Genomic DNA, 15,634 nt, shown 5'->3' on the forward strand with positions numbered 1-15,634 from the left:
GTGGTTTGCTAGGAGACCAAGTGGGTGGAGCTTAGCCTTCTAACTGGCAGCAATTGGATAAAAACAATTCTTCCTCTCCCTCTAATTAGGACGTTATTTTTCTTTTCTTTTTGTTGTATGAACGTAGAGGCATGGATGAGGGGTTGTGCTGCCAAGTTTAGTGTTTCTGGGATGTGTAGTTTTGTTGGTTTGTCCTAGGCCGAAATTTCATTACCCTTTTATATATATAGATTTTATCGATGAGCAATAGGGATCTAAACCTGTTTTTTATAATCTGTAGAATCACAGAACCTGACAATGACAGACTTCTCCTAAGCAGCCACTGGCCAGGCTTCCTCATTAGATCAATTCCAGGATTATTTTCTGTGGAGACCCAGGTTAACCAGATACATGCAGAAAGCCTGCAAGAAGGACTGAAATGGCTTGTTTGCTTGCTGTCCTCCTTGCTTCTTTACAGCAGCTGAAATAATACTGAAATAACCTCTCTGAATCTGCAAGCTCTATCTAGCATCTAACTGACACGTCTATTGTCTATTAATAAACATATCAAGAGCTTTACCAGATCAGAATAAATGCTTGGCTGGTTGAGCACTGACTTTTTCATGTAGCTCAAATACCATGATTATTTCAGTATCCAGATTCTGTATTTTTCTCCAACCTTCACAAGAGATGGACAGGCCTGCACACTGTATTCTAAACGGGCTGTACTTCAAATTTGTATGGAAGCATTATGACAGTGTGGTCCAACCTGCGGCCCATGGGCCACATGCGGCCCACCAATTCATTTTTATTGGCCTTCGCCCTTCTTACTGGAAAAATATTTTAATTTAACATTGGGGAAAAAAATTGTTTTTTTTTTACTGCTTTAAGTTTTAAAGAAATGTTTTCTTTCTGGAATGGCCCTGGCCCTCACATTCCTATACTCGGGCTGTGGCGCAGGCTGGAGAGCAGCTGCAATGAATAACTGCAATGAATCACTCTGACCAGGAGGTCATGAGTTCGAGGCCCATGGGCCACATGCGGCCCACCAATTCATTTTTGTTGGCCATCGCCCTTCTTACTGGAAAAATATTTTAATTTAACATTGGGAAAAAAATTGTTTTTTTTTTTTTACTGCTTTAAGTTTTTAAGAAATGTTTTCTTTCTGGAATGGCCCTGGCCCACACATTCCTATACTTGGACTGTGGCGCAGGCTGGAGAGCAGCTGCAATGAATCACTGCAATGAATCACTCTGACCAGGAGGTCATGAGTTCGAGGCCCGCTCGGAGCCTGTGTTTGTTTGTCTTTGTTCTATGTTAAAAGGCATTGAATGTTTGCCTATATGTGTAATGCGATCCGCCCTGAGTCCCCTTCAGGGTGAGAAGGGCGGAATATAAATGCTGTAAATAAATAAATAAATAAATAAATATACTAAAGTTTGATTGGCCCTTGGGTAACTAAAGGTTGGACTACACTGCATTACGATATTGGAGGTTCTACTTTCAATCAATCCCTCAATGGACCTTAACATGAAAACTCATCTTTTTCACACCTGTCACACACATGTTCAGTATAAGGTAATGAAGAATGGACTATTCAATTATGTGTCCATAAATGCCATCTGTAATGGCAACCCCAACCTGTGTAATCCGAGCAGAGTTTGAGTGCTCTGCAAAGATCCTGACATGAATGTCTTCTTACCTGGCAAGAATCTCCTCTGTAGTTGGCTGGGCACATGCAAAGCTCCACATTGCTGGCTTGGAGGCCTCCACCAGTCTCTACTGCTCTCTGCAGAGTCACTCGATGAAGGGAGACTGAAGATGATATCTGGGAGAAGAGAGCTCGGATCTGCAGCTGCTCCAGGTTGGCCAGAACCATCATGAGCTCTTCCCTGGAAACAGGGTTGTGTGTCTCAGTGTGTCTGAAGTTATCCTGTGGAAGATATGCTATATTGAACAACTAACACATGTCTAGAATAAATGGAAAATACAATAACAATAAAACACAAAAGGCATTCTGGAAACTGATACAATTATACAGGTTGAGTGTTCCTTGGGACCAGAATTGTTTTGAATTAGGGAATACTTGTATTTGTGTGTACATATATAAGGAGATATCTTGAAGATAGGACCTAAGTCTAAATACAAAATTTATACTTTTTATATATATACTAGCTTTGCCCGGCCACGCGTTGCTGTGGCTTATGGGAATCCTTTGTTGGCCAGGTGGAATAGCAGTGAATTGCCTTGCAGTCTCAAAGCCTGGCCATTTTCTGGAGTAGCTGGAGCTGTTTGTTGTATGAACGTAGAGGCATGGGTGAGGGGTTGTGCTGCCAAGTTTAGTGTTTCTGAGATGTGTAGTTTTGTTATTTTGTCCTAAGTCGAAATTTCATTACTCTTTTATATATATAGACTGTATATACTCGAGTATAAGCCTAGTTTTTCAGCCCTTTTTTAGGACTGAAAAAAAATCTCCTCAGCTTATACTCGGGTGAGGGTCCTGGTGGGCTTATATTCAGGTCAGCTTATACTCAAGTATATATGGTATATTTATTATTTTTCTCTATTATTATTGGTATTGTTACATTCATTATTTTACTCTATTAATTATTATTACATTTATTATTTTGCTCTATTGTTGTTACTTTTACATTTATTTTACTTTATTTTTTATTATGAATACATTTATTATTTTACTCTATTTATTATTACATTTATTATTTTACTGCATTTATTATTATTATTACATTTATTATTTCACTCTATTATTATTAAAAGGATACATAAGCACGTTTACATTGAAGAAGATGAAAATAATGATTTAATCAGAGTTGAACAGTCATATCTTAAATTACAGTTTGATGTAAAGATTCAAAAACATTTAAACTACTGATGCCTCAGTTAATGTAATTTTATTGGTATCTCGGCTTATACTGGAGTCAATGTTTTCCCAGTTTTTTGTGGTAAAATTAGGCTTATATTCGGGCTGGCTTATACTTGAGTATATACGGTATTTTATACACATCACTGAAGGACATTTTATACACAATCTTTTAATAACTTTATGCATGAAACTTAGTTTGAGTATACTGAATTATCAGAATGCAGGGGTGTCACTATTTCAGCTACCTATGGGGACAATTTGGACTTTGTATTCCTGGATAAGATGTGCTCAACCTGTACATCAATTTACAGCAACCAATGAGTTCAATGCTTGCATGTTATTGTCAATCTGAACTGACCTCCAACAGCTGGAGTTGCCCTTCATAAGCCTCTCCAGGAATAGGATAGTTGCCTTCAAGAAACATAATGCTCATTTGGTTTCCCTAGGAAAGAACAAATGGCACACCAACTATTAAATGGATGCATTGTTTTACGGAGTACCGTTTATGCCAAGGAAGAACAGGAAAGGAAATTGCACCTTGAGAATCACATCAGGCCGGGATTCCACTGGTATGAACACATCACCTCTCCGAGTGTCTGAGTGCAACTGATAGCGCAAGTACCCACCATACGACGAAACCTGCAAACAACAACACATTTCATTCAGGAAATCATGATTCTAGGTCAATTTCTGCACAGGTTTCTTTTAGCAAAGCACCACATTTCTTGAAGATCATTTTTAGTAGTTAACATGATTCATCTCAAACATAACACATGGCAGCAGTACTGGCATAATTAAATGAGCAGAGAGCAAATATAACTCTATGGAATTAGGAAGCATTCAGTCCACTTGCAGACCTTACATATGTATCATTGCCCAGTGTCCTCCAATCTATAGGAATATATCTTTAAGGGAAAAAGGACTGCAGTGGAGAAAAAAAAATACATATTTTTTGAGATATCCTATGGGAGATATCCTACACTCTAAGGCTCGTATGTATAACTGTGCCACTGTAGGCAGTTGATGCTTTATACTTTTGTAACTAGGTCTGTGTAAGCATTTAAATAACAGAAGGAAAAGCACGTGTACTTGTTTGCAGAAGATGTGTAGAATTTAAAGCAACACAAAAATGAGCCTTCTGGAATTAGCAAATTTTGACTACCTTCCCTCAGCACAGCTGCACAACCATGGTAAAGGTGTAATCACCAATGCAGTGCACCAACAGGATTTTGGTCTTAATTTTGTGTCATAATTCAGTCACTGGGAAACTTTGGCAGGGAAACAGCTAACCTCAGCCAAGGCCACTGTCACTTACCTGGTCTCCAAGATATGAACTGGGAGCATGCCAGTAAAGTTCCTGGAAAGAGTCAAGGAAATTTCGAAGATCCGCACGAACAATCTCATCTTCCAAGCTGACCAAAGTTGGGACCTCTTGACGCTCTCCACTCAGCAAACTCCACCCACTCATGTCAATAAACTAAGACATAGGTAAAGAAATGTTTCAGAAACACTGAAGAATTGTCTAGGTCAGCAAATACATCAATGCAAGACTGCCCAGATGTTTCAAAACGTTTTTGTAATAAGTTATTTTCAAAACCATGGTTCTGACATCTGTCCTTCCATCAATATTTAATGTTCCTTGTTCAGCATTAATTCACATCCTATTTGTGTGAAAAAGAGCGAAAGGTGTCTGTCATGATGCAGAACTGGTTGTTGCTAAGGATCTGTAAAAGTATCTGTCTGATCACTTTTATATTAAAATATTCAAAATAATAGTCACCAGTTTTACTGTCCTTCCCTGGATTCCCAAAGGAATCTGGTTGGTTGGTCACTACTGGAAACAGGATACTGGGTTAAACAGACCTTTAGTATAATACAGTATGGCTTTTCATGTATCTGGTAAGAAACCCTATCCAGATCACTGCACATACCTTCACAATATGGAAAAATGTTCTATTCTATAATGTTTAATTGACCAGTGGTAGAATAAGGACTGCCAAAATAAAGTACTTCTTGTTGGGATTATGTGCCTTCACGTCAACCGCAATCCAGGGTCAAGATTTATTCAGAATAAATCTTTCATTGCCTTCCTCTTAGGCTGGGTGTGACTTGTCTAAAATAGTTTTCATGGCTGAGGGGGAATTCGAACCCTAGTTTCAAAGTTCTAGTTCAACAATGAAACCATTATGTGAGCTCCGGCTTTGTCTTACAAATCACAATTTTTGGAATTAATCGTCTATTGGTTTTGATGGGGAATTATCTCCGAAGAGCAAAGAGGAGACAACTAATTGCCCACGACTGAATATGCAGCATCTATTGCGGCTGCTATTCCAAAATCTCACCCCCCCCCCCCATTTACCTCCACACGATATTTCTCAGCACTGTGACAGCGGTCTGTTGCCCCAAAACAGAAGCACCTGGTACAGCCTTTTGGATTGTTGGCATCCAAAGAAAAGGTCCCCAGGTGGCACTGGTCACACCTTTGACCTTCTACATTTTCCTGTAAACATTTAGAAGAGATAAAAGAAAGGATTCATATTTTCTTCATATGCCTATTGAGTAGAAGAAAGTGAAAAAACCAAAGAGGAGGCTGCTCTTTGTCTGCGTTCAACTCAGGCAGCTCAAGACCCCCTGTCATCCACAAGTCATCACAGCTGACATAAGTAAAAGCTGTATTCTGTCAAAATGCAATGTTGTTCAGTAGCTTGTCCATGCTAGCTTTTACCTGTGCATTTTGTTGGCATTACTCTATGGCCCTGTCTAAATGTTTATATTTTCATGAAGGCTGCAAGAGCAAGGAACACAGCAGTAAAATGACCCTGATGAAACTACTCAAGCAACTACAAACTGATGTATGGTATGATCCTTGTAACTACAGGGAACACATTCCTGGACTTTGCATGGATGTACGAAACTGGATAAAGTGGAGCCTATTGAAATGAAGGACTTCTGGCCCAAGAATACCACAATGTCACACTGGAGAATGTAGAAGATTCCTACAGAGGAAATATTTTGTCAGATGTAGATAAATGAACCGTGCATATGGGGGTCAGACTGCATTTAAACATCCTGACCTTAAACATCCTGAAATTACAGAAGTTACCCTAATGCAAATATCTTCTAAGTGCTTTCCTGAACAAGCAACCTGTGACAATAATTGACCTGGTGTACGTAAAACTATCGTCTTCATTTTCACGGTAGTATCTTCTGGGAATTTCCATAATATTTTACCTGCTTATTTCTTTTAATGTGTAATCATTTCTGACTTAGTAAAGTTATCTCCAGTCTGTTCAGGCTTGAAAGCAAGCCATTGATCCTTTCATTTAACATAATAACGAATACATTGTCTCTTTTGTGTTCTGTACCTGTCTTCTGAAATTATCCTTTCAGTTCAGCCCCTCCTTGAGGAAAACATTTCAGGGGAACCAATGTAGAGAAAAGCAGTCCTTTGGCATGCAAGCCAGCTTTCAAACTGGTAGGGTCTTTACTATGTCAGCAATTGATATGTTTTAAATAATCATCTTAATTGCTTTGATTTTCAGTTACACTTTAATCAAGATTTTATAAATGTTTCTTTCATTGATGTTAAGTTTTCATTATCATGGAGATAAATTGTTTCACGCATCCAGCACATCTTCTATAATGTCTCTTCTTTATTCTTTAAGGGCTTTTTTTTGCTATGTAGCATTTTATACATTGTGCTTTCATGATACTGGTTTACAAGGTTTCCGCAGACTTTGTGTCAAACTGTTTGATCTCTCAGCTGAACTAAAAAGCAAATATTGTCTTTACAAAGGGATGCATTATCCCACAAAAAAGATTGTAGGTTATCTTTTGCTATGCTGCGCTCAGGAGCAGTCAGGTATGGATTTTTCTATTTGCTAAGAAATGCTAACAACTTGCCCTTTGCACAAAGGGTTTTGTCTCAAGCATGCATTTTTATCCAGGTATGAGCTGAACCAATCCCGAAAATGTTGGGCTCGAGGAAACATCTCATCTCATGATAAATAAGGAAACAACATTTTTTCCTATACAGAGTAGTTACTATCGTAGTACAGAGTGTTTGAAAAAGAACTCCCTATTCACCATTTAAATTAAATGGTGAATAGGGAGTTCTTTTTCAAATACCCTGTATATGTGCTATTCACACATACACTCTGCCAGTCTGTCCCTAGACACTTCAATCATCTGAAGAAGTACACCTAGTGCTACCAACTTTATTCTCTCAGTCTCTAAGGTGCCACAAGATCCCTTTGCAAACTAACACAGCTATTTCTTTGAATGCTGTTGTAGATTTCTGTTGGTTAATATCACTTCATGAACACTCTCCAGTAAAATGTAAGTCCTACTATTTCATGGAATACTTCATGCTCCCCAGAAAACAGGGGTGATAGAGCAATACCAATCCAGTCCATTTTATTCTGCATGAATGATACTACCTGACACTAAAATCACAAATCTGAACGAATCCCTTAAACAGCATTTACCCAGCAGTCAACATGAGATAGGTGGGCAAGAATGATACAGTGCATCAGACTAACCTTACAGTGGCATTGTCCAGTCAGTGGATTACACACACTTGCTTTTGTCCCTGCCTGGTGGCAATCACATTTCCTGCAGTTTGGATAGCCGTAATAGCCTGGAGCACAGAGATCACACTGGCGTCCCACTACATTGGGCTTGCATCTGGAAGAAACATGTTTCATGACTTGCATTCTTTGAAAAAATTTAAAATTGCATTCCCACAGGCCACATTTGACTTTTGAACTCCACTTTATTGGCTCTTGGAGCTCTGAACCAGTCCTTTAAGCCCATCCCCATATTTTAAATGTACAAGCATATTTTTTTTGCTCCAAACCACACCTGGTTACATGGTAATACTGATCTATTATTCATAGAACTAATGGCCAAGAATACTCACCTGCACTGTCCACTATCTATGTTGCATCCTGGTTCCATTTGGTCTTGAATCCCAGGACTGGAACAGTTGCAATCTTCACATCCTACTAATGGGTGACAACCAAAGGTCTGGGGCTCACAGACGATACACTCTGGTTTAATGGTACGTGGGGGACAGATGCATTGCCCGGTCACTTCATTGCACAGACGTATTCCACAATTGCAGGCTACAAGTTAAAACAGATAGGTATTTTCCATAAAAAGAAGACACAAATTTACACCCAGCCTCCTGGTCCTACAACACAAGAGCATGTGACTCTTCTATGTCTCTCAGCTGGGAAACTTAAGGTACATATGACACTGAATTAGTTACAGCTGCTATGCTGTCCCTCTTTTCTCAGTGTACAAAAATATGTCAAGAAAAGCTTAGCAGGACCTTTCTTTAATTGGGGCGAATAGTTTTAAGAAACACTTTGTTCCTCCTGGTCTCTGACACGTGGAGACCATGGGTGATCTATTTATGAATGTTTCTTATTCGAAAATTTGAAGTGTTCATGAGCACAAAATGGATAAGTGAATTGCTGATCTGTTCTGATGATATTTTTCCAAATGAAAGGGTTTATAATGGATAAATATACAAATAGGACGCTGTGCTAGAATTTTACTGGAACTCTTTATGAGCTGGATGCTGTTTTCAACCTTCATTCTATCAAATTTCACATTGATTTCTCAAACATTTGTATTTTCTTCCATAGGTACAATTATATAATAAGTACAATGCAGGAAAGATTCTGTTCAAAACAAGCTTCATGACTGTACTGAAACAAAAACAGGTAAGCAAAGTCATCACTGTGTCTGACCAACTCATGTAATAACTGCATAATAGTCCAAATATTCCTGGCCAATAAAGTCTGAAAATGAATCCTGAAACTTTCTGTAAACTTGCAGTGGCAGGTCAAACAAATCATCCTGGATTGGTAAAGCTTCCCTCCCAGCCCACAGAGGAAAGACTTACGCCTGCAGTTGGGGAAGCCCCAGTAGCCAGTGGCACAATGGGAACACTCTCGCCCGATGACATTTGGCCTGCAAACACACTGGCCACCAAATGGTTCACACTGACTCCTGATGGCACCTGCTTCATGGCAATTGCAATATTGGGCCCCATTGTTGTAAAAGAGAGAGATCGAGATGGCTGAGTCCTGGCAGAACTTGGATGATGTTACAGGGCTGCAGAAAAAGCAAACATTTGTTCATTGAGTTTACTGGGACATATATATATTCATTCATCAATGAGGTGTCCTATTTTGTGATTACTCCTTTACAAACCTGAGAGTTAAAGAGATACAAAGAAATGAAGGACAAGCTCCCCCAATGAGAATAAGCTCTTATAGCTTACCCTGATTACATATCAATTATCAAGTTTTACATTTGGGCAGGTAAACTATATATGCATGGAATACATAAAACTACAGGCTCATCCATTTAAGGGGTTGCAAGATTAGAAAAGTGGGGTGCATTTCTATCTCACTTGATATAGAACCCATTGACTCCACAGTTGCTGATGAAATCATAGGATTTGTCCAGTGGTTCCTCCGAAAGGTAGCTGGAGCCGTAACTGTCTTCAGGAACGACAAGGATATAATCCTGTAAATAGACAAAGAAATTCTAATGGTAAATAATAGCCAACCCAAATGGAGATCCAATTGTTCAAATTATCTAAGTCCCATTTCATAAATTCCTTGCCTAAATTCTTCCCATTTCCTTCAAGTTCTCTGATAATGACATATATATCAAAAGTAGTCACTTTTGATGTTTTTTTTTTCATGTCAAGAGTGACTTGAGAAACTGCAAGTCACTTCCAGTGTGAGAGAATTGGCCATCTGCAAGGATGTTGCCCAGGGGATGCCTGGATGTTTGATGTTTTACCATCCTTGTGGGAGTCTTCTCTCATGTCCCCGCATGGAGCTGGAGCTGACAGAGGGAGCTCATCTGCACTCTCCCTGGGTTAGATTCGAACCGGCAACTTTCAGGTCAGCGACCCAAGCTTCAAGTCAGCAGTCCTGTCAGCACAAGGGTTTAACCCATTGCGCCACCTGGGGCTCCTATACGTTTGATGTTTACTTGCACAGATGCCCAAATTACTTCCCTTGGATAAGGAGAAGAAGACAGTGAGTTGCTTGGCTGCCTGTGTGCAGAACAATTTTAATTCTGCTCAAACAACTAAAGGTTGATTCTAAAAAGAGAAAGAAAAGCTTGATACTGTTTGGGTTGGAGCTTGGTTTGCATTATTGTATACATTGGGGAGAGCATTTTGTAAGTTTTCTCATTAATTATTGCAGTCATGCCTCATCAATGTGACAAGAGAAATGCATGCTAGAGAACGTACCAACCAAAAGTGCCGGTCTTCTGGCACACGGATGATCACACTCAGGTCATTATCTGTCACTTCCAGGACAATTTGATTCTCTGAAACCACCAGACTTCGGCAGCCATATCCATGTGGGCAAAAAGTAGCATTAGCTTGTCCTGAAAAGCCAGAAAGCACATACCATTTGGACAACTTCAGAATATCGGGTTTTGCTTTTATACATGAGCAATACTCCTGTTTACCTGTGTTCACTTCACCCAAAATGTTCTGAAAGCAGCTTAACAGAAAATGGTAGCCCTCTACTTCATGATAACTTCTACAGTCAAATACAATGTCTCGTTGTATTTGACTGTAAAGGCATTGAATGTTTGCTTTTGTAAATGCTGTAATCCACTCTGAATCCCCTAGGGAAGAAGGGCGGAATATAAATAAAGTGTACTATTATTATTATTATTATTACTAGCTGTGCCTGGCCACGCGTTGCTGTGGCAAAGTCTGGTGGTATGGGAAATAAAGTATTGAGGAATTGGTGGTAGTTGAGGTAAAGGGTAAAGGTTTTCTCCTGACATTTAGTTCAGTCATGTCTGACTCAGGGGGTTGGTGGTCACCTCCATTTCAAAGCCGAAGAGCTGGCGTTGTCCGTAGACTCCTCCAAGGTCATGTGGGTCAAAGCAGATAATATAAGATTATAAATGGGTTATATAGCTGTGTGGAAGGGCCTTGAGTCTACACTGCCATATAATCCAGTGCAAATTAGATAATCTGTGGAAGAAGCCTAAGTGAGGCCTAAATCTGCCTGTCCCCTAACTGAACCCTGGCTGTCCCTTGGCTGAGTTGGTTGCTAGGAGACCAAGTGGGCAGAGATTAGCCCTCTAAACTGGCAGCCATTGGATAAAAACAATTATTGCTCTCCCTCTAATTAGGACTTTATTTTTCTTTTCTTTTTTTGTTGTATCAACCTAGAGGTGTGGATGATGGGTTGTGTTGTCAAATTTTGAGGTTGGGGGGCCTGTAGTTTTGTTGTTTTGTGGGTCACCGTGATGCCATCACTCATTTATATATATATAGATTATTATTATTGACACAACAACATTGTATGACACAGCAAAGAAGATAGATATGTTGGATTTTGTATCACAAAATCACAACTCGAACACTTCCCAAGTGTTTAGGACTGTGTGATGTATTTTCGGATGATGCGCGCAGATCCCAGTAGGGTGGCCTTTTGCAGTTGGCAGATTGTAATTTTGTCAATGTGTATTGTTTCCAAATGCCAGCTGAGATCTTTTGGCACATCACACAATGTGCCCATCACCACCGGGACCACCTGCACTGGTTTTTGCCAGAGTCTTTGAAGTTCAATCTTGAGGTCCTGATAGTGGCTGAGTTTTTCTTGTTGTTTTTCGTCAATGCGACTGTCACCTGGGATGGCAACATCAATGATCCAAACATTGTTCTTTTCCACAACTGTGATGTCTGGTGTGTTGTGTTCCAGAACTTTGTCAGTCTGGATTCAGAAGTCGCACAGTATCTTTGCGTGTTCATTTTCCATTACCTTTGCAGGTTTGTGATCCCACCAGTTCTTTGCTGCTGGGAGGTGGTACTTGAGGCATAAGTTCCAATGAATCATTTGGGCCACATAGTTGTGCCTCTGTTTGTAGTCTGTCTGTGCGATTTTCTTACAGCAGCTGAGGATATGATCAATGGTTCGTCGGTTTCCTTGCACAATCTGCATTTTGGGTCATCAGCTGATTTTTCGATCTTGGCCTTAATTGCATTTGTTTTGCTTTGAACTCCTATATATATAATAGTTGCCTTTATGCTTTGAATTATTTCAAACTTGTGTGTGTAATTATAATAAATAATAATAAACTTTATTTGTATACCACCCTATCTCCCCAAAGGGACTCAGGGCTGTTTGCAACATGTAAGGCAAACACACTCAGTTACTGGAAAGAAACCATACAGACAATAAACAAAACATACACATTCAACAATATAACACAACATAATTACCTTGTTAAAACACACTAAAATAAAAATATTTAAAATAAAATTTAAAAATAGATACCATGTGTACTTGGTAGGAAACACAGTTTACAGATTTAGCTAGTTTGGATGCATTTTAGGTTGGTCTGAAAAGCTACTCTTTTATGAATGTATGTATGTACACACACATTTATGCTGAGTCCCATCAAAATCCAGGGTCCCTTACCCTGCCATATCCGTCCTCCATTGATCAACACTTCCACAGGGAACGTTGGATGACTGGGCTGGTAGCAATGCAGGATGAAAGCATATCGTCCCAAACTCTGGATGTGTCCATTTAGCACAATGGCTGTCTACAATAAAACACAAAGAGAACAATTTAAAACATTGCTGTTTATGCTATTTGAAGCAATGGGCTCTAATTCGATCCAACCAAACCATAACCAGTCCCACTAAGAGAACAGACTGAAAATTTCTTAGAGTTGGATTTCTTATCCTTTCCAAGTACTTCCAGAAGATCGTTGTGCCTGCTACCAGGAGCACATGTTGCTCTGATGGTGTATAAAGAGTGCTGCCAAGATGGTTCATCTTCAAAATTTCTATATCTTAGGGTGGCCGATTTCAGTCTAGGGTACTGACGGAGAGCAGATATCCTGTAATAGCTGGGATGTGTACTTGCAAACTATCCTGTCATCTTTGCCTGTTAACACTCTGCCCTTATGCTGATGACAATTCAGAATGAGAGGCATTGGAGACCACAGTGCCAACACAATTGGAGCCCCTCATGGGACCTTGCTTCTGCTGCTGCCAGTTTCATTGAGAGAGACTAACCAATGTACCTTCAGGCTGATGCTGCCCTGCTTAAGGTGGCACTAGCCATTGTGATCTCATGCTGAAGTAGAGGGACTGGCTATTGTGACTTCATGCCAATGCTGACTTCGGGAAGATTATCTAAGTGATTTTGTTCTGTTCTGGATCTGAAAACAATTAACTGAACACTGACACATGTTACTGCTATAGCCTAAGCTTTACAGATGGCAAATGGTGCTTCAGGTGGTACATACAAGAGGTGCCCATTGCCCACCAGAAGAGAATATAATTTTTAAAAAACTTTCCTTATTCTCCCCTTCTCTCAAAAGAAAGATACTCCTTTCCCAGAACAGACACCACTATTATTTTTAGGACACAGGATGAATGCATTCTAATATCTGTTCACTACTAGCAAAACACTTGCCCGGCATTTTTCAAATGAATTGGAGAAGCCAAGGTGTTAGCAGTCACTCTTTGAGGATGGCTTGAGGATGGTAAAGCACAGGAGAACCAAACTGAGAATGGCTATCATTTCTCCTCTGAAGAATGAAAATTCATTGATTTTAATACACTAATAATAAAATGGGCCGGGCTGTGGCGCACCCAACTATTAAAATAAAAAATAGCCCTGCTCATTGTTGACCTAAGCAACCTGAAAGACAGTTGCATCTGTCAAGTAGGAAAATTTAGGGACCGCTTATGCGAGGAGACTAATTTAACTGATTTACGACACCATAAAAAAAGTCCAGCAGCGTACATGCCAGATGAGGAAGTACTCGATCAAAAATGACTCGTCATCACAGTGGATGATGCAGCAGCAGCTCCTCCTGTGGCTGGAATCGAGCATACCCTCACAAAGCCAGAAGCTGGAAAGTTAAATAGCCTCTGTGTCTGTCTGTGTTGTTTGTCTAATGGCATAGAATGTTTGCCATATATATGTACATTGTGATCAGCCCTGAGTCCCCTTCGGGGTGAGAAGGGCGGAATATAAATACTGTAAATAAATAAATAAATAAAATCAAAAGTATATCTGCATTATTACCTCTGCTGTGGAATCACACACCTCAGGAACCCCCAGAATTCATTTCCCCCTTTTCCCATGATAATCTCTAGTATCTAGCCTCTTGAAATGTCTCCTCTATTTCCTATACCTACCTGAGGAGCTTTTAGCAGGATGAGTTCTGCAGAGGAATCTAACAGAGTTGGAGGCCGAAGTGGGGGTGTTAGAGGGATTCCTAACGGAGGGACACTAAAGGCATGGATCAGGGGGAAGCCTGGAGACAGTGGTAATATCTGCCCTTCTTCCAGGACAACTGACTGTGAAATCTTCTGATATCTTGATGGGATACAGGAGCTAATATGGAAAAAGAGAAAGAATGTTTGATAACCAACCAAAAGGCCAATATTCTTATTAGAATACAGAACAGACAGGAAAAAAAAATCACAGTGCTCAAAGATGCAAAAAATCTGATAGAGATTCTACAGAAGAACTCATAATTATAACAAACACACATTTTAAAATCTATTTACCTATTTGGTGATAATGTTCCATGGACACTTATGCAATGGACCTTTGGCTCCACAAATTCCATAGTGAACTGTTCGTATGGGATGAGATATACTTTGTACTAAAAGCAGAGAGGAGGAAATGGGTGGAAAGTGAGAATCACAGATAACTTTCTTTTTTAAAAAAAAATTCTAGGAGTTAATACAAATACTGATTTTTTAAAAAAAATATATGTTAGATCACTTGTAGGTAAAGGTAAAGGTTTTCCCTTGATATTAAGTCCAACTCTGGAGGTTGGTGCTCATCTCCATTTCTAAGCCGAAGAACTGGCGTTGTCCGTAGACACCTCCAAGGTCATGTGGCTGGCATGACTGCATGGAACACCATTACCTTCCCGCCAGAGCGGTACCTATTCTGTATATATTTTTTATTGTGCAGTTTGTAAGCAACTCATACATTTCTTGTTCCAATAATAATTCTTTTTTTCACCATATAATAAAAAACATACATGAAGTCAGGATGTAGGAGGGGAGGGGGGGGGAAGGGTAGGTAACTTCGACATAAAGGGAAACATTGACATACAAGGTAAATGACACTATTTAAGCAACAGCAAAAAAGAAAAACAAAAAACAAACAAAAAATAAAATAAAAAAACAACCAAAAAAAAACAAAAAAACAAAAACAGAGACAAAAAGATCCACAACAACAGCTTGGGATATACATGTATACAGTTGCTTTAATGTCCTAGTTACTTCCAGAGCTCTGGATATGGTCCTTATTTTTTATTTTTCCTGTCTATTAGTTTTGTAGTTACATTTATTTAACTACCATAATTTTATGCTATTATTCCCTGGAATTTCCTTACTCAGACTTTATATACCAGTTAATTTTCTCTTTTTGCAAGTATTCGATCATAGGTTTCCAATCTGTTTTATTTTCTGGAGCTCTATCCTGTGCTAGTTTTTGTGTTAATATATCCATATTCATCACATCCATTATTTTGATGAGCCATTTCTCCATACTGGGTATATCTTCTGATTTCCATAGTTGTGCCAGCACTATTCTCGCAGCTGTGGTGAGATAGAATATTAGTCTGTCTGTATTTTTATCTATCTGTTTATCAATAATACCTAATAAAAAACTCTCTGGTTTGAATTCAATTTTTTTTTACAATTTTTGTCATCATTTTATGTATTTC

At 39.3% G+C, this 15,634-nt stretch overlaps 1 protein-coding gene across 3 annotated transcripts in view; it reads right to left on the reverse strand.

Annotated features, from left to right (window-relative positions):
* The window catches only part of lama5 (laminin subunit alpha 5), a 228,071-nt gene that overhangs the window by 51,720 nt on the left and 160,717 nt on the right, over positions 1-15,634 (reverse strand). For all 3 annotated transcript variants that reach the window (XM_062979024.1, XM_062979023.1, XM_062979022.1), the window contains exons 29-41: positions 14,460-14,557; positions 14,085-14,283; positions 12,346-12,472; positions 10,149-10,288; positions 9,291-9,406; positions 8,778-8,989; positions 7,785-7,989; positions 7,405-7,549; positions 5,223-5,363; positions 4,179-4,340; positions 3,401-3,502; positions 3,222-3,305; positions 1,682-1,912 (exon numbers count right to left, since the gene is read on the reverse strand). In XM_062979024.1, coding sequence (XP_062835094.1) covers positions 1,682-1,912; positions 3,222-3,305; positions 3,401-3,502; positions 4,179-4,340; positions 5,223-5,363; positions 7,405-7,549; positions 7,785-7,989; positions 8,778-8,989; positions 9,291-9,406; positions 10,149-10,288; positions 12,346-12,472; positions 14,085-14,283; positions 14,460-14,557 — 1,962 coding nt within the window. The remainder of the gene's footprint in view (positions 1-1,681; positions 1,913-3,221; positions 3,306-3,400; positions 3,503-4,178; positions 4,341-5,222; positions 5,364-7,404; positions 7,550-7,784; positions 7,990-8,777; positions 8,990-9,290; positions 9,407-10,148; positions 10,289-12,345; positions 12,473-14,084; positions 14,284-14,459; positions 14,558-15,634) is intronic.

The sequence above is a fragment of the Anolis carolinensis genome, chromosome 4, assembly GCF_035594765.1.
Source record: "Anolis carolinensis isolate JA03-04 chromosome 4, rAnoCar3.1.pri, whole genome shotgun sequence".
Classification (NCBI taxonomy): Eukaryota; Metazoa; Chordata; class Lepidosauria; order Squamata; family Dactyloidae; genus Anolis; species Anolis carolinensis.